Consider the following 25,277-nt stretch of genomic DNA (forward strand, 5'->3'; position numbering starts at 1 on the left):
ATCTGGCTTGTTTGCGCCAGTGATGACTTGCCGAAATGACAGCATAAACTGAGAAGCATGCCTTGGAATATTTAATTACAAAGGCTTCGGAGAACAACTATATATGGCCACAGCCGTACGCTGGGATTCATGTGCTCTTACTGTGAATGTATAAGCGTGTATGGTTCTCAGCCATAGATGATTAGATGCATTATTTCTACTTTTGCCTGCAAGAGCATGCAGAAGCTAGCTTACTGTTGGATCGCGTAGAAGCTCGAATTAATGGCTTCATTGTTAATATCTTACGATTCATCCGCTGTGAGCTCTACCGCACACGGCTAGCATACTAATTAATGTCTGGTTTATTCATGACTGAATCATCCTGACTGCTCGGCCCGATAGTCGTTATAAGACAGCTTAGTACTGTTGTGCTGCTGGACAACTTATCTGACGCATTCAGCATTGAATGATTATCACCGCGTTTCCCAGTGTTTCTACAATTTTGCCTTTTTTGGTATCACACTGCTCTTTGCCGAGCTGTAACGCACCCGTACCAGCATGGCATCGCGATGCTCACTAAGAACCCATATCGTACAGTGTACTTACTCTGCACTAATGTCTAGCATCGTACCCTATCACCCCCCAATCATAAGGTTCCCTATACCTCACTGTACCGTACCGAACTGTGCCAACCACCAGACAGTCGCGTCTGGCAGGTACCGGTCCGGCCCGACCGACCAGACTTTCACCGGCCCCGCCCCCGAACATCGGTCGATATTAAACACAGGAAGACATCCATATTTATGGCGCCCCAGTTGGCGGCTTTACGGCGACGGCGCAGGAAAGGCGCGGCAAAAAGTGCGCGCCGCCGATTGGTCGACATTAGCGGCGCCTGCCGGAAGGTGGCGGTGGTTTGAGACAATGCAGTCGTGGAGGGGGCCAAAAAAGGGTAGCCTTCAGACGGATAACCCGACAGGCGCCCCTGCATACGGGCCTGGCAGTTGCTTTGCATTGTACTGGGCGCATTAAAGACGAAATTTTTGCTCACAAAAAGCCTCATGTCGTATCAGTATTTTGTTGCCTAAGTAAATAATGTTCAATTATTGAAAACAGTTACAGCATCTTAGGGAGTTACCCGAGCTAAGGAATCTTAGCTGTACAGCAATGTATTTCCACTGTGCACAAGCCCAGACCAAAGCACGCTTAACTAGTGCCAGATTCATTTACCCAGTTAACACATGTCTGCTCTACCACGTTTCTTGGATACAAGATCCCATTCACCGTGACAACACGCCGCGTTAGATTGATGAATCCGTCCGTCCCAAACCCCAATCGTGGAGCTCCAGACCAGTCGCCAGATGGTCGACAGTTGTCTCTGGGCCGGAAATCAGAGATCCCTGCTCTCTCACCATGAAACTGGGAGGGCGTTGTGATAGGGTGGCTGGGGCGGGTGCGCTTGGTGACACGTGTGGGGCGACACAGCACGTGTAACTGGCTGACACGTGTGTGACAATTCAGCACGTGTGACGACCCCACACGTGCTGCCGGGGCAGCGGACCGGCGGAAATGGGGTGAATGCTGGCTTTAATTTTATTCCTCATGGGACCCCACGTGGATCACAGATGGAAGAAGTGAACTAATTAATTATTGTTTGCCTTCATCTCAACCTTCACTTTTCTTCTAATGAATGCGAAATGAAACGATTGCTTCTTACATTGTTAGCTGAATCGCTGGTTTTTTACTGGCTCGGAGCCCTTGCAAAGATCATTATTGCTCTACAATACACCAATGATAAGAAGATCACCGCATCACGTGCAACTCATTCCATCTGCATCAAACGTTGGCTCTATTCCGGATCGTCATCATGCTGAGCCTTTTTATGGCGAGACTTCAGCGGCGCCCATACTGGCCTGGACCTCTGCTGGCCTGGTCCGCTGCTGACCACGGCCTCTGCTGGCCGAGCACGACGCCTTATGATTGGCCCTGGATATCAGACCACTGCTGTGATAATCACTTCCCGTCTACTCTGCGACCGCCCCACCCAGTGAGGGGCCGCCGCCGCCCCTCTGCGCCGAGATAGAGAGTGGGAGAGAGAGAGAGAGAGAGAGAGAGAGAGAGAGAGAGAGCCGCAGAGGTAGAGAGGAATATGATGGATGACACGGCCAGTACGGGGCGGATAAATATCCCGCCGCTCTCCAGTCCCGCAGAGATATCGCTGCTGAGATCCATTCATCATCGTATCGCCGGCTGTATCGGTCTTATTTTAGGCTGATGTGCGCACCGGGCTGCTGCTTCTGTGGAGGAAGCCGGTGCGCTCAGTACCTATCGCCGAGTCTTTCTCCTGTCTGATGGAATAACGCAGATCACGTCTCAGCTCAGCCGGCACGCCCTGCGCTTGATCCTCGCTCTGGCCTAGTCTCTTGCCCGACAACCATCCCAACTCCGTGTCAAGCCACCGTTACCGACTACCTCATCTCTCGGTCCGATTTATGGCTCTGACTCGACACATCAGTCATCATCAGCGCCGTTCGTCGGTGCCGACGGTAGCCGTTCGTCGGTGCCGACGATAACGGCAGAGTCGTTATCGACGCGCAGGTGCGCCCGTCTCACGGCGTCGGCCGACGGCCCCGGAGTCGACGGCCAGAGATGATACAGATGGTGAAGTGGCATGCCAGGTCGGCCGAGGTATTGGGGGCAAATTGACGTGATGAATTCAACGGCAACGATGCACATGAAAATAGCTTTCAAGAAATGCTGGCCTCTCAACGAAATGATGGCTTCTCAATGAATGGGGTGTAATGTCCCGGACTCCCGATAATATGAATGGGTGAATTGGCTCATTTGTATCATGGTGTAGCATCAAGTAAAATAAATTTTTTTATCAAGTACATATATAGCGTACACGTTTTCTTGGACACTCACAGGTCGTCAAAAGACCTTTGCTAGCTCGGAAATCAAGGGTGATACGTTTATGTGATGGAAGGCAGTCTTCCAATAGATGCCAAGCGGTACAGCATACCAAGTCAGGCGGCTTGGAGATGATCAGCGCAATTGCCTTATAATTGTTACTTTTATGTGTTCCCCTGCAGTCTCCGGTAGCTCGTATAGTGTTGTGCGGTGCAGTATACCAACTGTCAGAAGCTCTCGCTGGCAAAAGGATCGCACCATATTTATGTCGGTTTTCACGGATGTTGCGTTGCCTTTACCTCTCTTGTGTTTAATTAGATAGCTTTGGCCACTTTCGCATTTTCTCTATCCTGCGGCCTACAATTGAATCATGACAGCCGAGCCCGTCTCCTGCTCGACGCAAATCGAGTCAGGCAGATACTAGTCGATGAATTAACGGGGAACAAAAACACGAGCGCTGCAGAAACAAAGGGTTCGTCTTTTTCTCTCAATGGTGTTGGTCATTTCAGTTAGGTGAGGTCCTTTTGTGCCACACAGACTCGCACTGTAAAAACAAATTTGTATCGTCGTGACCTCTCAGTTCGCAGCTAAAAAAAAAAAAATCGGTGTCACACGCCATCCTCTCCCAGAAAGCAGGACAGGATATAAAGCATGACACAGCGAGATTACGCCGGTGGCATTTCAAGTTTCGTCACGCTGGCCCCGACTGTCAGATTGGGGCAACGTGACGTCGGTTCAACGCCGTGGGTCGTGTCACGGGCAGGATATGGCGGCAGGTGACGGACCAGTCACTGTCAACGAGTGCTTTACCGCCGGTCCGGGTCAGGTGAAAACAACAACAGCCGTGAGACACGTGGCTGGGGCACACTTCAAGTGCTGAAATGTAAAACGAAAAGTTATTTAGATAATATGCAATCATTCGCTATTGGTTATGTTCGGTCATTGTCTTTAACTTTAATTTATTTTGTATCCTATCATGCTCTTATATAAAGATAAACCAAGCACATTGGGGCTGCACCCCCCCCCCCCCCCCTGCATCCAGGAATACAGAAACTTGTGCAGAAGCGCCAGGAAGCCTTATCGGCGCCAGCCGACCCAGGAGCCGTCAATTGAAATTCAGACCGGGAATTGGATAAATTCACGTCCGCTTGTTGGGCTTCAAATCAATCGACCCATAGGTTACGGGCCATCTCATTAAATGCGGTACCGGCGATGGACTGAATTTATGATGGCCTCCTGCGGTGAAGGTCGACCTGCAGGAGCTGACATCGAGGAGCAGAGCTGGTCCTTGGCAGCGGCTGAGGACAGAATGACGTTACAGTGCTCTGAGAGGACAAGATGATATCGGTATCCTCAGAGGGTAGAGTGGCTGTATGACTACCTGTAGACTAGTTCTTTGACGCAGCGCAGCACACTTTATATTTTTTATTCACCATCAAGTTCTGACATTATCGCAGAACAATAAGCTATGGACCATGGTCATCACTGCTGTGAGGTCCTTGCTTATTCGCATTTTACAGTGATCATATAATGGGGACTTGTGGGTTATTACTTACTTCGGTTTAAAATAACATACACAGCTCAAAGGAGTCGCAGTTGTGTTGCCACATGTCCCTTGGACTCAGGTGCTGGCAGGGGGGGGGGGGATCAGAAGGGTAGGGATATGACAGGTGGTATTTCGTCAGTCACCAATGGCAAATAAAGGTTAGACGTCACCGATCCACCGACCCCAAATATCGCTGGTATTGTGACGACATTAGACACCTACGTCACTGGGTACCACCGACCAAGGCCCCACCTCAGTGGGTGACCATGGCGCCACTCAAAGTGCATCGCCGTAGCCGAAATCGGGCACCCGCGCCCCGTTAATCACATTTTTGCAATGATGATTGCGTGCAGACATGCCCTAAGTGCCGCAATTACAACCAAATTCATTCGCTGTTATTGGGTAGCCAAATATTATCCTGTGTGTATGGCATGGGTATGTGGTTTTTAATCGGCATTCAGTGGGTAATCAAGTACTATAAATGTACGGTACAAACTGGGCTGGAATGTGCGGAGCGATTACACAGCCGTGGTGAGCCTGGGCCATTTCATTGTCAATATTGCTGGTTCCATATTGTGTGCGCATCGTGCAAGAGTACATTTGGTTGCGTGGTATGGGTCGTTATGTTAGCGCTGCAGATGCGCATTATTTCAATTTCAAAGGCATTCATTACATTTTCGGCGTAGAGTAGTAAGTGTCGTAATGCCTGAAACATTTAGTTTTATTCATAACGCGTGAAAATGCATCTATTGTAGAGCAATGTCTATCGTCTACAGTCGTAGCATTCAGCGAATAGTTTTTACAACTGATCTTTAACTAGGACTCGCCTAAATTATTTTTGCAAATGGTATTTTTATGGTTGTTAAAACACAACCATGCACTATTACCGTGTAATAGATAAGGCCACTGAAAACAATTATACTTTATCGGTCTTGGACGCGGGCTAGCTGTAGTTTCCCTGATCAGAACCAGCGATTGCGATTTATGCGTCTCGATGACAAATGGAATGACTGAGCCATTTCGTAACGCAGCCCCGCCAGCGCTACAAGAGAGATCACGAAATTCAATTCACGCACTCACTAATCCATCAGGATGGCACACTTTTTTGATAGTGATATTCTTGCGTTTCAGTTGTACGAGATCGACGAAAACCCCAAGCGCAAGGAGTTTCTGGACGAGCTGTTCCGGTTCATGCAAGAAAGAGGTGAGTTTCATGTTGAGGCTAGCTCTGGATTTATTTTTTTGTACTGTAAGTGATAAGGCATCGAACGAAGTGGCTAAATGCACAGACGACTCTGAAGCAGACTCGTATTATCCGCTCCGCTTTGAGTCGACTCACGGCCCGAATCGCCATACCGTTTCGATATCGTTACACGTGACCGCCCGCCGATCAGAGCCCGTCGCTGTTTGGTAACACACCAACCATCACGTGATCGGTCACGTGAGGTGTCGGTCGGACGGCCGGCGCGCTGCGAGTCGGCGGGCGGCCGGTGCCCACCACCGCGCCGATTTATGATAATTTCCCGATCGTCCGTGGGAAGGCAGCTCCAATCACTCAGTGTGAACTCGTACGTAAGACATGCTGAGCGATCAGTCAGGGATCGGCTGGTGGTCAGTCGACCGGGCACTGGAAAGTAGGCAGTAACTATAGAATGGCAAGAGGCAATTGCACTTGGCACTGAGGACATGTCCGATATGCCCTATATCAGAGACATTGCTGAACGCTGAACCATACCTGTAGGTATGTTGTTGATTGATTAGATATCTACACGACTTTGAAGGCGATTGTTTATGTGATATGAAACGTGAGAATAAGAGCTGCACGCTTCTTTTGAATAAGAGTTGAATTTTATCCACTGCGTTATGCAAATAGTTGCGTGCTTTTCGCCAGACGAATAATGATGTGACTTTTTGTTGCACTTTAAGGTTAATTAGAAGCATTTATACTAAAGGCGTTGAAAGTTAAACTAGGTTTCATTTAATTCTGCACGGGCGTCCAGAAGTTTGTTCCAAACTCAGCAAGTGTTTTTGCGCCGGGCTCGGAACTCGTCTCGACAAACAAATGGTCTGTTTTTGTTGTCCGGTGGTGGAAGACACAAGTAACTCTTGGCAGGACAGGACAGCGAATTAGATAAAGTGTCGCGCAAAAACAGGCACAGCGTGGTGCTTCATATGATATACTGCATAGGCACAAATCGAGGCGTTAACAGGACAAGAGCCGGCTGAATTATAATATATCATTTACTTCAGTGGCCGGCTCACAGTCAGAGACATGGTCGTAGGTCATCTTCTGCGTTTGGCTGTATGATAGCGCTATCGTTCAATGTTCAGCGTTGCCTTTTCTAAGATTTCATTCCAGCCTGTATGCATCCCTTAGTTTCAATTGTAAAACTGTGATAGTTGCTCCCTTATTTACGCGATATTTCAAAGCTCATATATTTCAATCAACATTATCCTCCCCTGAGAGGAAGACTAGCATAACTATGCTACAGACAGACCTTACGTGAATGAAATAACCGTCAACTATAAAGGATCATATCAGAGACCAATAAAGCACGAATTCGCTGAGCGGCCGGCACCGGCCATAAACCCACACTGGAGACATGCAAAAAGTGGCGATAAATCAATGGGCTCCTGCCCGCGTTGTCGGACGATAACTTGTGTCTCCAACTGGGACGGGACGGGCTCCCCGCGGCACGGGTGACGTCGGCTCGCCGGCACGGGAGAGTCGCATACCGGGCCGACTGGAGGAGGCGCGGCCGGCCCCTCCCATCACCGGCTGAGCGGCCTTTGTCTCCCAACAGCGTCCGTTGTCTCCTCCGTGCCTCCGGTGTGTCTCCTCCGTGCCTCGGCTCATCCTCTTTGTGCTTCACCAATAGAGGAAGGCATTCAGTCTCCCTCGTTGAACATCTTCCCTTGAATACTATCAGTTCCCACGATAACAGTCAAACCCGTAAGCTTGCGTCATCGATGCATCGCATGTTGGTCATCCCTTGTTCGTATGATTCCTTGATCTGCTTGTTTGTTTAGTTGATGTTTTCCCTGCCTCGCCGGCCTGACTTTGCCATAAGCATTCCCCTGCATGCTCCTTACCAGTGTAACCCTGTCGTATGACATCCCGTCTATATATACACATATGCATTCTATCATCCATACCCCGGCCTGTTCTGTTATCCGTATTCTATCCTACCCTGTTATCAGTGCTATCTGTATCCAGCTCTGTCCTGTTATCCACACACTCGGGTCTGTCCTGTGACTAATTCGCTCAGTTGCGGTGGAATTCGGCAGGTCCACCGGGCCTATTGTCACCGCCGGTGGCCACTGCGCCGGACCCCTGAAATTGGGTATCCCTCGCCTGTTGGGGACGATCAATCAGCCTCTGTGACGCCCCGCCCAGTAAAGCTGTCTACATAAAACGATACGAAATTACCGGGTCGACCGTCGGCTCGGCGCCGACGCATTTCTCCCGTGTCAAACGCTCGGCGAACGCTCCACGTGTAATTTCCTGGCGTCGGTCCGACCAGGGACATTATGGGTTTACGAGAGGCACCCCCGAATGGCCCGGATGGACATTATCTCAGCGGGTTTTATGTGATTGGATGCTACAATTTTATGCCAGAGTCGAAAAGAGCCAAGGCCAGTGAGGCAGTGCTTCTTCTGGGCAGGGACAGAGCGCGTGCACATGAAACGGCGGGGGCGGAGTCGGCTGGCGGACGATAAATAACGAGCGCCGCTTTGTAGAAATTCACTTTGTAATCTAGTATACCAAATGTATGCTTTTCTTTCTCGGAATATTGCGCCTCAGGAGTGCGATGGAAACATAAAGGTTTAACACAGCGACTCATTTAGTGTCAACAAATGTTTTATTCTTGTGGAAGCCATGAAACTGCTGAAACGGCAATAAGTTTTCTTGAGCTGCCCAATCCAAAATATCCTCATAGGGCCGTCGATTTTCCAAATTGAATCAGCCAGCTGCCCATCTGCTCGGCTGACGTCCGTCCCGTATCATGTTACGACACCGGGCTACTGTCCAGCTCGCGTCGGTTCCGACAGCTGCTCCGTCGGTGCCGACGACCCCCTCCGTCACCCCTCACCTCCCGTCTCCTCCAGCTGGCCGGGTGATTAGGGCCTTGATGCGTCCCATTCCATTCCACCTCACAGAGACTGCGGTCGACTCCTGTGCTGTCACTCAGTTCATCTCATCCCGGGCAGCCACCTGCCGCGACCGATGCTAGCGTCACTTCCGGTGGCGGGTCACTGACCCCGGGTGTCGGCAGGGGTGACGAGGGGAGAGTGTTTATGTCGGCACGCGTGTCTGTCGGGAGCGACGCGGGATGGCGGAGTTTGACGCTCGCTCGCCGGGCGACAGCTGAGGGATCAGGGTAGTTAGCGGGGTCTTCAGCTGCTAAGCCTCGCGCCTGAACACACGCCTACGCGTCGAAGAAGAAAAAAATTACAGCAAATCAAGCCAAGCGTGATTATTTGATTCTGATTTTCAAACTAAGAATAATGAAGGTAATATCACAAAGCTATACAGAACGGTAAAAGTAGACAGTAATCATGTTAAACGATTACTTAGCAATGGCATATCTCAACATTTCGATTGCCTTTTGAGGTCCCTGCTCTGTCGCCTGTGGATTGTCCTTCACCCTTCCCACGGGGAGCATTCCTGCATTCTGACCCGAATTCCGTGGGCGGTTTCATACCCACCATCGTGGGGCGGCCCGCTGGGAGGGTCCGCCAGCCCCGTATCGCCCCATCTGATTATATCAGGGCCTCACCGAGGTCAGAAACTCGCCCGGATTCGCTGTGGACCACAAGCAGCTGGGTGTTACTGACACTCAGCGCTCCGTCAATACGAGACTGATTCGCAATTCTCAGGAACTGGGATGTAATCTTCTTGCTAAGCTCGTTCACCAGACAGTCAAAACGTCTGTCATGAGTTCAGCACCAGATTCGGACTGTTATCAAGGAAGCCATATAGCCGCTGCGGAGTCCCTCGAACCCTGGCGGTCTGTCGATTGGCCTTGACCGCATGACAATGACTCAATCCATTTGCGGTGTTTGAGTGCATGCGCACAATGTGATGCAGTCTTATCTTGTGAATAAAACATCCGTTTTCTTCTTTTCGCAGGGACTCCGATCAATCGCCTGCCAATCATGGCCAAGCAAGTTCTGGATATGTACGAGCTTTACAACTTGGTAGTGGCACGCGGCGGCTTGGTAGAAGTCATCAACAAGAAACTATGGCAGGAGATCATCAAGGGCCTCAAGCTGCCCTCCTCCATCACGTCAGCTGCATTCACTCTCAGAACACAGTGAGTGCTCGGTGCTCAGTCATCGGAACCAATCACTTTCGATATCAAGCCCCACTCACTTTCGGTACGAATTGCCGCCTGCCGGCCCTGCGCCCCCGCGCAGACGCCCCAAACGTTCACGGAAGGTGAAAGAGCTCGTTCTCCTTCGGGGAACACATCCAGGCTCCGTCTTAGCGTTCACGAATCACGATTGCAGGCCGCCAAAGGTAGACATCCTTTGTTGCTAGCCCGGAAGAAGCGCCAGCATTTGCCAGGAGGGGGCTGAGTTTCTAGCTCCCACTCCCCAACTCTCAGTCCCTGGATCCCAAATCCCAAACGCCGTCTCCCAGCTCCCCACAATGGCCCCACCACAGTCGCGGCCGGGCTGCTCTCATTTGGCCGTAATGACATGCAGGAAGCCGGGCCGAATCTGGGCGCGATCCGACCTCTTACTGCCGACTGCCGGCGGTCGCCGCCGTCTTCCCATGACCGGCCGGCCCGCAATAAACCGTATCACTTGTTGAAAGCGGTCGCCATTCCGGCACCGGCGGAATTACATAAATTATTGCCGGTTTATACGCGCCATAAGCGGTTTGGTGTTGGCCCCAGCTCGGACGATTCCTGGATTTAATATCAATAAAACATGACGGTGAATGAGTGCGCCGCACGCCAGACACTCATAACCGTCGATATAAAGGCACGAACTGCGGCGGCCGCTCCCACCCTCTCTCTCGTCCTCTCTCCGGCCCTGGCTCTCTCCCTCTCCCTCTCTACGGGCGAGCGCAAATGTCGGCCCTGTGCGCGGGGTCATTTTTGGCGAACGTTTTGGCGATGGATGAGCTATTGAGGCACTTTCCCCAATAATTTGAATTGATAACAAGTCAAAAGGCTAACAAAAATGATGAAAAATACTACAAATATGGCGATTTTTGGGGGGAGGGGCATCTTGTTAAATTTATTAGTTTGATTGAAAAAAATGGCAGGTAGAATTCATCAAGCCATAATAATTTTGAAAGGCGTGTCTCATAAGAAGCGTAAGCTAGGCATTGACGGAATTCTGACTATTGTCAAAGCTTGAAATAATAATTTGATTGATAGAGTTACTTCGCCCGCCTATCAACTGCATCCGAGTGAGCCCCAACCACACGTGTCTCTTCGTTTCCAGGTATATGAAGTACCTGTACCCTCTGGAGTGTCAGAAGGAGGGTCTGAGCAGCCCTGCCGATCTCCAGGCGGCCATCGACGGCAATCGACGGGAGGGTCGACGGGGAGGCTACAGCGCCGCCTCTTACGCCGACTTCTCTCAGCGTGCTCCGCTCCTCGCCAGGTAAGGCACTGGTTAGTCAGCGAGGGTATAATTAGACACGGTAGCTTTTCTATTTAACATTTTGACGTCAATATTAAATAATGTTTGCTTGACTTGGCATAGCTTCGTCTTTTCGAGTAGCTATTACAGGCCTTTCTTCGCTTTGCAAATGTGTCTTTACTGCCCATGAAGTCCGAGCAACAAGTGTGTTATTATTTTTTTTTTCATTTCAGTCCGATGGCTCCGTCGTTCGGTCTCGGTAACGGGATGCCGATGCCGACATCGCTGCACCAGCAGGGTCTGTCTCCGCTGTCACTGGTCACCAGTCGGCCGGCCGCTCCCGGATCCAACGGACCCGCCGGACACCCCATGCCGCCCAGTGAGTATCCGGGATCCAACAGACCCTCCGGGCACTCCATGTCAAGTGTAAACCATTCAGAACCTGACTTCTCCCGTGCTTCTGTGTAACACACAGATAACACCCCTCCTTGTGGCAGCGGAGAGGTCATCCTGGCATTCATTTTCTAGCGCTGTGGGGCGCTTATTTACCGGCGTGGTGGGACATTTATTTATCGGTGTCAGCAGAGGCCTGACATATCCGGTGGTTAAAAAATAATCAAGACAGATTCGAAGGGTAGCCAAAACCCCCTAGGAATGAAACCCACCGGACAAGACATCGTTAAAACGCACGATGATCGATTGCCGAAAGTAGTGTTATTTATTTTCGTTGATTGGGCCGGGGTTTGGGCCTGTTTAAAGCTCATTAGTGGCCGTTTCCAGTAGTTTCGCCCGATTTACATAACCGCACAGCGCCTGAGTGTATTGACCAGGTGCGTGGTTTTCTCGGCCGAGAGGAGTGTTTGCGCTGCCAATTACACCCCAAAACACTTGTTTTCTTTGTGCGTGTCGGCCGTCGTGGAACGGTACGACCTTGAGTCCAGCTGGTGCGCCGTTCGGGGTGCCCGGTGCGGCAGTTTGACAGCCAAGACCTTCTCCCCTGCTCGGACAGTGGTGCTTTTCTATAACAAAACAGAATTCTTAACGCACCACTTCTTGAGGTGGGCAGGCACAGTTGCAACAGGACCATGAGAAGCTATTCTACAGGGTCCAGGGTCTTTTCAATATGGCATCCTGATGATATTGGTTTGATCCTGATGCATGTGCCAGCAAACATGTGACGTCCGCCGGGCCGTCAATAGCTGGTTATTAAATTCATATAATTGCTGGTTGTCAAGATCAAACGGCCATCGTGGTTAAGTTGTTTACATAGGCCTCGTGGGTAACGCATCCGATCTATGCCACAACAGCCTCTAAGTGCGGTGGAACGGAGGCAGTGGGTACCGAAACCGACCTGACACTAGACCTCAATCGCGTCACAATCTTATACCAGTAATTGTACCGTTACAATAAAAATTTCGATTCCTTTAAACACATTCCTTTCCCCATATGGCTTTGTAGCTCTAAGGAATGTTTGCATTGACGGAGATGTTTTATTGTCTTTGCACATTTACCAATATCTAATGAACCCTCCCTTTCCGGCTGTAAGTGAAAGCGGTGTATGCTCGCATTTCCGTTCAATGGCACGCAGTACAGGTATTTGCTGAGCAATTAACCTGCCGTCAGCGAGGCTCTAGGATGACATCAGGGCAAACATAGGGCGGACGACGAGCCATCAGGCTGTCAAAGACGATATAATAACCGCTTCCAGCGGCCCCTGTCTGTCAGTTCGGCACAGGAAATCCGTCGGGGATACCGCGCCAGTCTCCAAAAGAAGTCAAATACCAGAGGAACAGGCGTAACCAAACTGGACTAATATCCACATGTAGAGGCGAAGAGGTTTTTAGAAATTGTTGCTATTTATAGATATTCAGATGAAATTGAAATCGTCCAGATTGTGAGAGATTATCCATAATTAATTCGACATTATGTAGAGACGACGGTAGATTGATGGCGTTGGAAAATGAGAACGCTGAGTCATATGACCCGAAACAGTTAAACTGATCACGGACTCGTTCCATTCGTTCATGATAACCTTCACAGATTGAGCTGAAAATGATTTATGGTCTGTAACATCTATGTAGGCCGGATTATGACAGTTGGTAATCTTACAATCAGAATAACTTTCACTGTGGGGCTTGATCATGGTCCCATAGTACCGTTTTGCCTTGGGCAACAAAAGCAAATTTTAGGAGATACTTTACAGCAGTTTGATTAACCAATGAAACACTTCATTCTTCAGATTATTACATAGAAAATTAAAAATTGAGAAGGAGGAATTAAACTTAAATCATGAAAATTATTTTAGGGTCTCAAATTATGGACAGTTATTGAGTTTCTCGTCAGCGTGGTGCCGTGCCGAGTTTGCCTTGCCGAGTTTGCCGTGCCGCGTCGGATTTGCCGTGCCGTGGCCGCCCGTGGCCGTGCCGCGTGGCCGCCCGTGGCCGCCGTGGCGGCGGTCCGTGAGCAGTGGCCATCGGGCCCGTCGTCGGTCGTTCCCAGAAGCCGTGCCGCGCAGCCGCGCCGCCGGCCTCGGCGGTCGCCCCGTCGCCCTGATAGGGGCCCACTCCGGCACTCAGTCTGAATCACATCTGGCTTGATGGCTCTAATTAGCCGGCTCCAAGGTCTCCGCCCGGCAACCGGCAATGATTGGACCACCAAACAATTGCATTTATCACTGTAAGCAGGCACTCGACTGCAGATAAACTCATCGGCCGTATCAGCTGATTAGGATAAACGCCGCCATCTAATAAACGTCCGCAATTAGAGTCCTTTATTCGGTGAAATTATTACGGGAAGTAGTTAGGCGGCGGTGCGATGGATGCGGCCGCGCCCGCTGACGCACCCTCTCCTCCCGCCCCGCAGGCTCGCCGTTCCTGCCGGCCATGGGTGGTCCGGTGATGCCGTCCGCCAACGATACGCTGATGACGCTCTGGAGCCTCTACAACCGCCAGCAGCAGCAACAACAACAGCAGCAGCAGCAGCAGCAGCAGCAGCAGCAGCAGCAGCACCGTGTTCACTCTCCTCCTCAGCACCGGAAGCCGGAGGTTCTTACACACCGGAAACTGGAGAGCGCCAGCCCCGCGCCACAGAGCGAGGCGCTCAACCTGGGCGTCCGAGACACAGCCAGGTACGGGCAAAAGCAACTCGGTATAAACTTTACGTGTAACTCAAAATCTCTTACACAATAATGTTTTTTTCTAAGGCATGTGAACTGTAAAGATTATTGAATGCATATCGAGTAACTAGCACGAGTCGGACTTATTTGTTTGGGATTAATTAATAAATAAATGCTAAAAGTACCTATTATTCTTGTAAAACATTTTCACTATGATTAAACGTAACACAGCTACAGCAATGAAGAATAACAACACACAAACACCATCCGCCAGGGACGAGATGGACCGTCAGATGAGCCGTCACCGGGCCCGAGATATGGCTCACGACAACCACCTGAACATGGACAAGGAGCACGACTGGGACAGGCACCTGCCCATCAAACGGGAGAGCCAAGAGGCCGTGTCGCCGCCACCGCTGCACAAGAGGCCTCGGCTGCCGGAGCCCGAGCGGCAGACCGCCGCCTTCCCGCACACCAAGATGAGCATCTCCACTAAAGGTGAGTGTTGGCCGGAACTAAGCATAATTGGTTTTGTTTTATTTTATACATTCTGAAGTTATCATTAGCAGATTGTAATTGGAAGGCTAAAGTTCAATTTAAAATAACGGAATATGCACTTTGAAAATTGCTTAGTTAATTGCTTACTTTTCATTGCTTCAGTCTAAGAAAAGCCATGGATGGCATGGCAGCAGTTTAGAATAAGTGTCATCCATATGTGTTGCATATTTTAAATGCAAATTGTATATAAATGCAAAAGGAAAGTTGGCTCATTTCAGCATATCTTTTATCATGGAACATTATTCTATCTATATTACCAGTAAAACGCCTTTTGGGCGAAGAACGAGCGAGCGAGATAGTGAGCCCTGCACGTGCGGAAGGGTGAGAGGGTGCTTCCAACGGGCTTGTGCAAAGCACCCTTCTAACCGGTCGCTAGCGGTGTGCCAAATTTGAACGCAATCGGCCCAGCCGTTCCTGAGATCTGGAAGCGGCATTCTGCACGTGCGCACGTGCAAACAGGGTCCAGAATGACTTTTGCACGGCACCCTACTAACTGGTCCCCAACCGTGTACCAAATTTGAGCTCAATCGGCCCAGCCGTTCTCGAGATCTGGAAACGCCCCCTGCACGTGCGCACGTGCAGTAGCACCCTAACCGCAACACATGGGAATGCATTGCCTGGTGGGTGCCTACCTGTATGCCAAGTTTCAGCGAAATCGCCCCAGGAATTACCGAGTTATTGAAATGGGAACAAATTTGGCACCTCTTATTGTTGTATTTTGCACACGGGTGGAGAATTGTGCTGGACTGGGGGTGCTCGAGCTCTCCCAATTCCACGCCGGCCACGCCGGCTTGGCTTTGGAGCCGCGGCCGGGCGGCGCGGGTCAAGGTCACCGCTAGGCGGCGGCGGATTTGCTGCGCCCGAGCACCCCCAGCTGGTCACAATTCTCCACCTATGATTTTGCACGTGCACTGGGGGTGACCCACATACATCGAGAGTATCCTATTTTGGGTAGAAGGGATGCTGCAACCCTACAAAAATTACCGCAAGTCAATCGCCCAAGCGGCTGCTGAGATATGAGCCTCTCAAAATCACTACTTTTGCAAAACAGCTTGAACACCCTTGACTTTTCACGTGGCACGTGCCACGACGGTCACTGAGATGTATCAAAAGTAGTCAATTACGGGGTAGAAGGGATGGGGCTACCCAACAAAAAAGACCGCAGGCCAATCGGTCCAGCGGTTGCTGAGATATAAGCCTCTCAAAAGCGTTACAGGCCGGGCCGGGCCGGGCCGGGCCGGGCCGGGCCGCTCATACTGAGATTTTTCCGTTATATTGAAAAGACTCACTTCGCTCGCTGCGCTCGCTCGCTCGTAATAAAACACTCTTGGACAAAGCCCTTTTGGTCTCTTGCAGGCGACAGCAGCATAGTTGTGAGCATGGAGCTGAACGGCGTCGGCTACCAGGGAGTGCTGTTCGCCCAGCCGCGGACTGCCAGTGTGTAGCCTCACACGGAAGCAGCGCCATCTAGAGCTTACCGACACAAATATTAGTGCGCCGGTCACCACCAGGTGTCGCTAGGCGCTAACAGTAGAGGAGAATGAAGATCTCATAAGAAGTGGTGGCCGCGGTGGCTGAATGAACGAGACCGTGCGTGGAGACAACTGTGGGCTGTTTGGCCTCGATCCAGAGAGAACCGTTGTTGAGGGCTTGGAGGGTCCGTTTTTCCCGCCAAAGTTATTCGGGCGTGTTTAATTTTAAGTGGGAATCCTTGTGGTTTGTGTTGGTGTTTCAAATGAGTTGTCTTGTTATGCATCGGCTGAGTTTCATCTCTATGTAGATACCACGACCGAAACAAGAGCATCCTTTTTACTCAGGGATTGAATAGCAGCCCTGACATGCGTGGTTTATGGCATAGGATAGAGGTTATGAATTTGTTCGAGATGAAAGATATGCATTGGATGGTTTTAATCGATGGGCTTTGAATTGGTTGACCTTGGGCAATGCGGCTGCTCGCAATGAGGTCAATTTCTCAAGTACCAGTTGCTTGTATGTATGTTTCAGTCAAAATCAATCAAATTTTCTGTATTATTTCATGGTATCCATGAATTATCCATTGTGATGAATGCTACTTAGTGTAACTCCTGATCTTCCAAATACCTTCCCCACATCTTTTGACGTTATCACATACCACCACATACTCGAGTGCTAAAAATGCCCATTCCAAGCCTCTTTTCCTGTTTCCTCCCGTAGCTAATGACAATCATTAGTCACTACAATTATCCTGTAAGTTGTTTGAAAACGAACAATGTCCTGTTGTAAGCCCTAGAAATCAACGCTCCATGCGATATGGAACTGTTTTTGTGGAGGTTTTTGTGATTGGTGTTCCCTGTAAAGCCCGGATATAATATACATGTTGTCACGGAACTCAACACCAAAACTCAGCTCGGATTCTTGCAGGCCGTTTATATCGTAATGGACAAAACTGAAACATCACAACTCCAATGTCCACCGGCCAGAACCCTCAAACCAGCAAAATCACGGCACACCGCCGCCATCAACACACAACAACCACACATCAGACACAATTCCCGAACTTTCGGGCCGCCGCTCGCCCCCGGCTGCCGGTCAGCTGACCGCCGGAGGCGACCAATCAGACGCCAGGCGCCGTCTCTCGGCAGCACCGACTTGGCCGAACGGTCAGCACCGATCGAGGCGACCTCTATTATCCGGCATTGCCAAAAATTCCCGAAAGAGGCGCTACTAATCCGTAACATAACTCCCCACCTTGACCCTCAGGTCAACACAAAACAGCTTCGTAACACTAGCAAACAGGTTTGATCAGCCATCACTAGGGCAATCAGCGATAAATCTAACATGAGTGAGGCACAGCGACAATGGAACACATTCCCAGTCAGCGCCACCACACAACCTATAAGCTATACGATTACAAACGCAAACAAATCAGCTCGATCAATCGTAAAACAAATCGCGCAGCACGACGTGCGTCAGCACAACGTCCCCTTTCGACTCAGTGACGTACCAGACCATAAAGGGCACACTGGATCCGGCTCTCAGGAACACAAGGATCCGAATCACTCCTGAGCTCGCGTAGGATCCTGGGAGGATAGAGAGGGAACGACCTCCAGGTCGTATAGCCGCTGCACAGCGCGCGTCCTCAGTCCTTTCTCTGTACTTACCTCCACTGACCTAGTCTTCCCATCTCGCCCAGGGAGCAGTCTCGTGACCCTGCCCATGACCCACTTCTGCCGGGGAACATGGTCCTCCTCCAGCAGCACTACTGACCCCTCTGTCAACTTACCGTGAGAACGGAACTGGCGCACAGTGGGTGGAAGACTACGCAAATATTCCTTCCGCCAAACCTGCCAAAATCTGTTCAGACGCCGTTCTCTGATCCGCGCCCTCTCCTGGAGCGCGCTGCCGTCAACCGACCGGGCACTCTCAACCCGGCTCTGGAAGCCCGCGCCTCGGCCGATTAAGAAATGACTCGGGGTGAGCGCGTCTGGGCCCTCCGGGTCGTCTGTGACGGCCGTGAGCGGCCGTGAGTTGACACATGCCTCTATCTCAGACAGCATGGTCTCCAACTCAGTCCGAGTCACACAGCGGGTCCCCAGGGACTTCCTGAGACCCACCTTGACAGAGCGAATGAGCCGCTCGTAGAAACCACCGTGCCACGGCGCCACCGGCGTCGTGAAGCTCCACTCCGGAGCTTTGTCTCCGAAATACCTCCGCAGGGACACGTCTGCGGCCTTGAAATATCTCGCATTATCAGAAATAACACGAGACGGAAAGCCACGTCTGGCAGCGAACCGTCGGAATGCTAACAAAATGTCTGCCTGCGACAGAGACTCCGTCAGCTCGAGATGCACCGCACGCACCTGCGCACACGTGAACAGAGCCACATAGAACTTCTTGTTCGGAAAATCAACACAGAACAGAGGTCCGGCCATATCCACACCGACGGTCGAAAAACAAGGAGACTCGCTGACACGAGCAGCGGGGAGCGGCGCCGCCGGCTCGTTACACGCACGTGCGTCATGTCTCCGACAGGCGACACACTGGCGCTTCACACGCTTCGCCAAACACCTCAGCCCCACGATCCAGAACCGTTCGCGCAGAGCGGTGATCATCGTCGAAACACCGGCGTGTCTCATCAACAGGTGCTGTTCTCTGACTAACAGTTCTGAAAGGCGACACTTCGGCAAGATCACAGGGTGCTTCTCAGCATACGACAGATCTGAGAGCTGTAACCTGCCAGTCATACGGACCAAACCGTCACTGTCGATGAAGGGAGTCAGCTTAGTGAGGCTCGAGCCCCGCGGAAGGGCCTTCCCGGCATGCAGCAGCCTGATCTCGTCAGAAAAGACGTCACCCTGTACGTCTCTGATCAGAGCGCGCCGTGCCTCGTCCAACTCACCAGTTGTGAGCTCACCATCTCTCCTCTCAGAGGGGTTCCGAGCGTTGTGCACAAACCGGCGCACCCAACCAGCGATGCGCACGGCCTTACACATAGACCCCCACCTCTCCACTGGGAACACAGGCTCATGCTTCGTCACACTCGGTGACGTCAGAGCTGCCGTCGGTGACGTCAGAGCTGCCGACTCCTCCTCAGTCTCATCTGCGCTCTGCTGAGCCGCAGAGCCGTCTGAGTCACCCGACCTGAGCCAAACAGGGCCCCTCAGCCAAACATCCGACTCCAGGAGGGACTCGGCGGACACACCGCGCGTGAGCAGGTCTGCAGGGTTGAGCTCACCGCTGCAGTGTCCCCAGTCAGACGGGCTCGTGAGAGACTGAATCTCTCTCACCCTGTTCGACACGAACTGTTTCCATCTCGCTGGGTCCGCCTGTACCCAGCCGAGGACAATTCTGCTGTCAGTCCAGCAGAGCGAGGGCGTGGTCTCCGGCAGCTGCAGTGCCCGCCGGACGAACACCACCAGCCTGGCCGCCAGCAGGCTGCCCAACAGCTCCAAACGAGGCAGAGTGTGAGCGGCGATCGGCGCCACACGTGCCTTCGCCATGACCAGACACACGTCACGAGAGCCATCCTCACGAGGGGCACACACATAGACCACCGCCCCGTATCCCTTTGGCGAGGCGTCACCAAAGGCGTGAAGGCTCACACCCTCCCCACCGTTCCAACCTGAGCTGAAGTAGCTCCGAGGAATCTCCATCTGCTTCAGGACCTCCAGTCCTCTCACCCAGTCAGAAAACACGTCACAGAGCTCAGGAGGCAGGATCTCGTCCCAGCCCAGACCGATCCGCCACAGGTCCTGAAACAGACATTTTGCCACCATTGTGTGAGGAGCCAGCCACTGCATCGGATCAAACAACCTCGCGATCAGACTCAACAAGACTCGCTTGGTGGGCACCACATTGTCAGGCATGCTGACACCCTCAAACACGAACACGTCCCTATCAGGTAGCCATCTCAGTCCGAGAACCTTCACGCTCTCGTCCTCAGGACTGCCGGCCAGCGCGTGAGTTCGATCGAGTACGAGCTCACTGTTGGAAGTGCACTTCGTGAGCTCCATCCCAGCGTCACTGAGGATAGACTGGGCCTCGGTAAGCAGCTCACGAGCACCCTGCTCGGTATCACACCCAGACACAAAGTCATCCATGTACAGAGAAGTCTGGAGCTCTCGGACAGCGCGAGAGGGTGGATACTTATCCAGATGGTACTGGATGGTCGCGATCAGCAAGAACGGCGAGCACGCCGCTCCGAAAATGACTCGCTGAAACCGCATGGTCCGAAGACGACCGTCCAGCTCCCACAGAAAGCGGAGAACGTCCTGATCTGATCTCCTCACCCGGATCTGCAGGAAAGCTTTCCGGATATCACCGGTGACCGCGAATCTCCACCGGCGGAACCTCAACAACACCTCACACAGGTTGGGAATCAGATTCGGACCAACCTCGAGACAATCATTGAGCGAAAGACCGTGCCTGTCAGTCGCCGACGCGTCAAACACCGGACGCACGCGCGTGGAGGTGCTACTTTCCTTCACTACCGGCCTGTGCGGTAGGTAGAAAGTGGGATTCTCTGACACGAGCTCCTCTCGTGGCACCTCTGCGATCACCCCATTCGCCTCCATCTCCTTCAGAGCCTGATCATACTCCTCACCCAGCTTGGAGTCCTTTCCAAGCTTCCTCGAGAGACCAGCCAGTCGTACCTCAGCAGCCTGCCTATTGTCGACTAGCTCACCAGGGTCTCTCTTCCACGGCAGAGCCACCTCATACCGCCCATCGTCCATTCGAATGGAATCGCGAAACTTAGCCTGAACCTCAGCCGAAGAATCAGCATCACTCGAATCATGGATCCCTATCCCTTCTAGATCCCAGAACTGGCGGAGACGGCTCTCATGCAGGTCTCCCAGACAGAGCAGTTGACACCCCAGCTGTGGGCCCCTCTGTCCCTCACAGTCACCCACCAGGCCGGACACCATCCAGCCGAGCACTGTCTCCTGAGCTACAGGGCCCCCCTGGGTGCAGTGCACCGCTGGCCTTACCATACTCCAGTAGTAGTCCATACCGACGAGGATGTGCACGTGCAGCGGCTCATCGGGAGGAGGGCGGCCAGCCATCGGGAGGTGAGACAGCTCCGCCATCACAGAGGCAGGCAGGCTGGGCCGGGACAGGGGCGCACAGATCACAGGAACCTCGATGGCCTGCATCGTCACTGAGGAAGGTACATCAGCATTAGCACTCGACAGCGACAGCTCGAACACATCACGATCAACAACACCAGAGCTCCTCCCTCCAAACGCAGCATAGGCCACACTTTCTGATCTGACCCACTTTGGGCTCACCTGCTTCACCACATCAGCTGAAACATAGCTCCTATCCGAGGCAGAGTCAAACAATACATTTACTGAGAGCTCCTGACCACGCTTGTCTTTCACTAGGGCTCTCACAAGTGGCAGTGCAGTGACTGCACCGTCACTACCACAAGGTAACACTGCATCTGTCGGCACACTAGCACTAACTGCAGTCATAGCTGGGCTGGCCTGCTGCTCAGCCCGCTGAGGTGGGACACTGTTCGATCCACGTACCAGCCTGGAGCAGCACACCGCATGGTGCCTGCCACCACACTCTGAGCAGTTCATCCTACATCTGTTGGCCCTGTGTCCGAGCTGAAGGCAGCGGAAGCACAGGCCTGCTTGACGCACTCTGTCAAGCCGCTGAGGCACATTTAGAGGCACAAGAGACGGGCACTGGTCTGACCTGTGGGCCTGGGCACAAAAGCCACAGACCGCCGTTGAAGTCGAGAGTGCTGCTGCTGCTGCAGGGGCGCGCTGCCCCCTGCTCCTCTGCTGGCGGGTCCCAACGGGGCTGCGCCGGGACTCCGGAGCTGATGCAGCAGAGTACGCACCGGAGCGCTCACGCCGGCCGATCTCAGAGTCCAAAAACTGCAGCAACCAGTTCAGGTCCGCCTCATGACCCACACCATCCCTCGCCCACTCCATCCTGATGGCAGTCGGCAGTCGTTGTAAGAGCACAGGCACCATCATCACGCCATACGCTTCACCCTGCACTCCCAACGCTTCCAAAGCTCTCACATGCGACAAAAGGTTGTCCTGTAGGGCACGAAGGGCATGGACATCAGGAATGGAAGGAGCAGGAATAGAAAGGAGTTGCTGGATATGGTTGAAGATGATACGTTCCGTCCTACCAAAACGATCAGTAAGGATCTTACATGCGGATGCATAGTTAGGGGCACTCAGTGGCAACCCAGCAATACATGTGCTAGCCTCCCCCACTAGCAGTGATCTCAGATACGAGAACTTTGTTATGTCAGGCAAGTCACTGTCATGTACGGACGCTCTGAACATCTCCCAAAAGGCTTGCCACTCAAGCACATTACCCCCAAACTTGGGCAAGTCCAGTTTAGGCAGCTTTACAGTGTGGCTACTCACAGAGATGCCGCCCGATGCAGAGTCAGTCCCTGAACCACTCACAGCTTTCACCACATTGGAGAGCACGCCAAGTACAGAGTCACGAAACACGCCAGCCTTCTCAATGTCATCCAGCATCTCACTCTCAGACTCGATCATCAGCTCCAAGTCACTCTGTAGTCCATCCAGGTTGTTCAGCCGTGTCTCCAGCTCCTTCTGGATCACTCTCAGGGCCTCCTGATCACACTGATCCGCATCCAGGAGTTCTTGAGCCTTGTTCATGGTTCTTGAAAGCCACCCCTTGGCAGCCACTCGTTTCTTGTACATCATGGACAAGTCTGGGACCAACGCCATGGCTTAGGCGTAAAAACAGCAAGAATTAAAGCAAATGGTCCACAGTAATTCACCAAGGTCAATCACCATCAGCCTGGTGCAAAACAAAGCAAGCTCACAGCACCCCATCTCAATTGCAATTGGCTGTCACCGGCTTGCACTCACTGCACATCCAAAGGCTCCGTCCCGGGTTTCGGCACCAAAATGTCACGGAACTCAACACCAAAACTCAGCTCGGATTCTTGCAGGCCGTTTATATCGTAATGGACAAAACTGAAACATCACAACTCCAATGTCCACCGGCCAGAACCCTCAAACCAGCAAAATCACGGCACACCGCCGCCATCAACACACAACAACCACACATCAGACACAATTCCCGAACTTTCGGGCCGCCGCTCGCCCCCGGCTGCCGGTCAGCTGACCGCCGGAGGCGACCAATCAGACGCCAGGCGCCGTCTCTCGGCAGCACCGACTTGGCCGAACGGTCAGCACCGATCGAGGCGACCTCTATTATCCGGCATTGCCAAAAATTCCCGAAAGAGGCGCTACTAATCCGTAACACATGTGTTTTCATTGAAATGTGTCTGTATTTTATCCATGACCTATTCGCTGTCCGAGTCTTCACCTGAAAAAAATACGTGATACAGCACCTGCAAGCAGACTTAAGCCAAGATCCCAAAAAGATCCGAGATCCAGGATCTGCAAGATCCAAGATCCGGGATCTTGAGAGATCTTGGATCCAGCACTTCAGGTTTTGCCGAGGGATCTTGGGGATCCAGGACTCTGGTCATTTTGTGGAGGGATCCTGGGGATCTCGGATCCTGGCTTTTGATTTTGTCGAGGGATCTTGGGGATCTTGGATCTTAGTTTTTGATTTGTCGAGGGATCCTGGGGATCTTGGATCCTGTGTTTTAACAGGAATATTTTAAACATGAGTCATGATTAAATGCCTACTAAACCTATCTATTGCTAGCAAATTCAAATCTCCTGAGGATGAATATCTAGCAAGGAAAACCAATGTGCAAAACATTAGCAAGTACAACTGTTAAACTCCCTTTATACTGGAAGGAGGACATACTCTAGGTAATAACTAAGGTGCTCAAGGCTTCAAAGTATACCTATATCAGCATAAACAAAGCTTAGACTTTGTGGGCCGTACTATTAACTGGATTATTTGCCAGCTGACTTCGTATGGTGGCGCTAGCAAAGCTATATATCAATGATAGATATAAAAATTGTTCGGTATCAGTTTGGCATTGGTTTCGAAAAATTTCTTAAATTTACATCGCAAAAATGTAGGTACATAAAACATTTCTGAGATTTACAACGTCTGTCAAGACAGCCTCAGATTCAGATTCACTTTCAGAATCACATTCGGACCCCCTTAGATTTTCATAAAAACTGGTCCATGGGTACAGTTTTGGACGCTGATTCCAATGGTGAAGTCTGTTTTTCGCCACATATTATACTTTGGCCCCTAGAGGCATTCAAAGTTTTTTTTGGGCGAAGGGGGACCCCCTTAGATTTTCATAAAAACTGGTCCATGTGTACAGTTTTGGACGCTGATTCCAACGGTGAAGTCTGTTTTTCGCCACATATTATACTTTGGCCCCTAGAGGCATTCAAAGTTTTTTTGGGGAAGGGGGACCCCCTTAGATTTTCATAAAAACTGGTCCATGTGTACAGTTTTGGACGCTGATTCCCATGGTGAAGTCTGTTTTTCGCCACATATTATACTTTGCCCCTAGAGGCATTCAGATTCACTTTCAGAATCACATTCGGACCCCCTTAGTTTTTCATAAAAACTGGTCCATGGGTACAGTTTTGGACGCTGATTCCAATGGTGAAGTCTGTTTTTCGCCACATATTGTACTTTGGCCCCTAGAGGCATTAAAAGTTTTTTTGGGGGAAGGGGGACCCCCTTAGATTTTCATAAAAACTGGTCCATGGGTACAGTTTTGGACGCTGATTCCAATGGTGAAGTCTGTTTTTCGCCACATATTATACTTTGGCCCCTAGAGGCATTCAAAGTTTTTTTGGGGCGAAGGGGGACCCCCTTAGATTTTCATTAAAACTGGTCCATGTGTACAGTTTTGGACGCTGATTCCAACGGTGAAGTCTGTTTTCCGCCACATATTATACTTTGGCCCCTAGAGGCATTCAAAGTTTTTTTGGGGGAAGGGGGACCCCCTTAGATTTTCATAAAAACTGGTCCATGGGTACAGTTTTGGACGCTGATTCCAATGGTAAAGTCTGTTTTTCGCCACATATTTTACTTTGGCCCCTAGAGGCATTCAAAGTTTTTTTGGGCGAAGGGGGACCCCCTTAGATTTTCATAAAAACTGGTCCATGTGTACAGTTTTGGACGCTGATTCCAACG

General features: G+C 51.4%; 2 protein-coding genes across 2 annotated transcripts in view; one reads left to right on the forward strand and one right to left on the reverse strand.

Moving 5' to 3' along the window:
- Positions 1 to 17,088, forward strand: part of LOC122383164 (protein dead ringer homolog) — a 29,152-nt gene extending 12,064 nt beyond the window's left edge. Inside the window, exons 5-11 of the mRNA XM_043369335.1 lie at positions 5,564 to 5,636; positions 9,567 to 9,750; positions 10,895 to 11,056; positions 11,269 to 11,414; positions 13,898 to 14,162; positions 14,425 to 14,648; positions 16,065 to 17,088. Coding sequence (XP_043225270.1) covers positions 5,564 to 5,636; positions 9,567 to 9,750; positions 10,895 to 11,056; positions 11,269 to 11,414; positions 13,898 to 14,162; positions 14,425 to 14,648; positions 16,065 to 16,153 — 1,143 coding nt within the window. The 3' untranslated portion in view covers positions 16,154 to 17,088. The remainder of the gene's footprint in view (positions 1 to 5,563; positions 5,637 to 9,566; positions 9,751 to 10,894; positions 11,057 to 11,268; positions 11,415 to 13,897; positions 14,163 to 14,424; positions 14,649 to 16,064) is intronic.
- A 1,755-nt stretch (positions 17,089 to 18,843) lies between these two features.
- Positions 18,844 to 22,843, reverse strand: LOC122383133. The gene is made up of 5 exons (XM_043369283.1): positions 22,625 to 22,843; positions 22,112 to 22,133; positions 21,176 to 21,345; positions 19,475 to 20,944; positions 18,844 to 18,852 (listed from the first exon to the last, which is right to left on the reverse strand). Exons 1-5 carry the CDS (start codon positions 22,841 to 22,843, stop codon positions 18,844 to 18,846), a joined length of 1,890 nt encoding a protein of 629 aa, XP_043225218.1.
- Positions 22,844 to 25,277: the final 2,434 nt, after the last annotated feature.

The sequence above is a fragment of the Amphibalanus amphitrite genome, unplaced genomic scaffold (genome assembly GCF_019059575.1).
Source record: "Amphibalanus amphitrite isolate SeventyFive unplaced genomic scaffold, NRLGWU_Aamphi_draft 000156F_arrow, whole genome shotgun sequence".
In the NCBI taxonomy this organism is placed as follows: Eukaryota; Metazoa; Arthropoda; class Thecostraca; order Balanomorpha; family Balanidae; genus Amphibalanus; species Amphibalanus amphitrite.

Excerpts from the sequence above, each read along its gene's own strand:
- LOC122383133 (XM_043369283.1), bottom strand. The coding sequence starts at position 22,843 with ATGAACAAGGCTCAAGAACTCCTGGATGCGGATCAGTGTGATCAGGAG. Across the intron at positions 22,134-22,624 it reads TCTCCAATGTGGTGAAAGCT|GATGGAGTGGGCGAGGGATG; the intron begins GTGAGTGGTTCA and ends GACTGCCATCAG. Across the intron at positions 20,945-21,175 it reads TGGACTACTACTGGAGTATG|GCTAAGTTTCGCGATTCCAT; the intron begins GTAAGGCCAGCG and ends GCTGAGGTTCAG.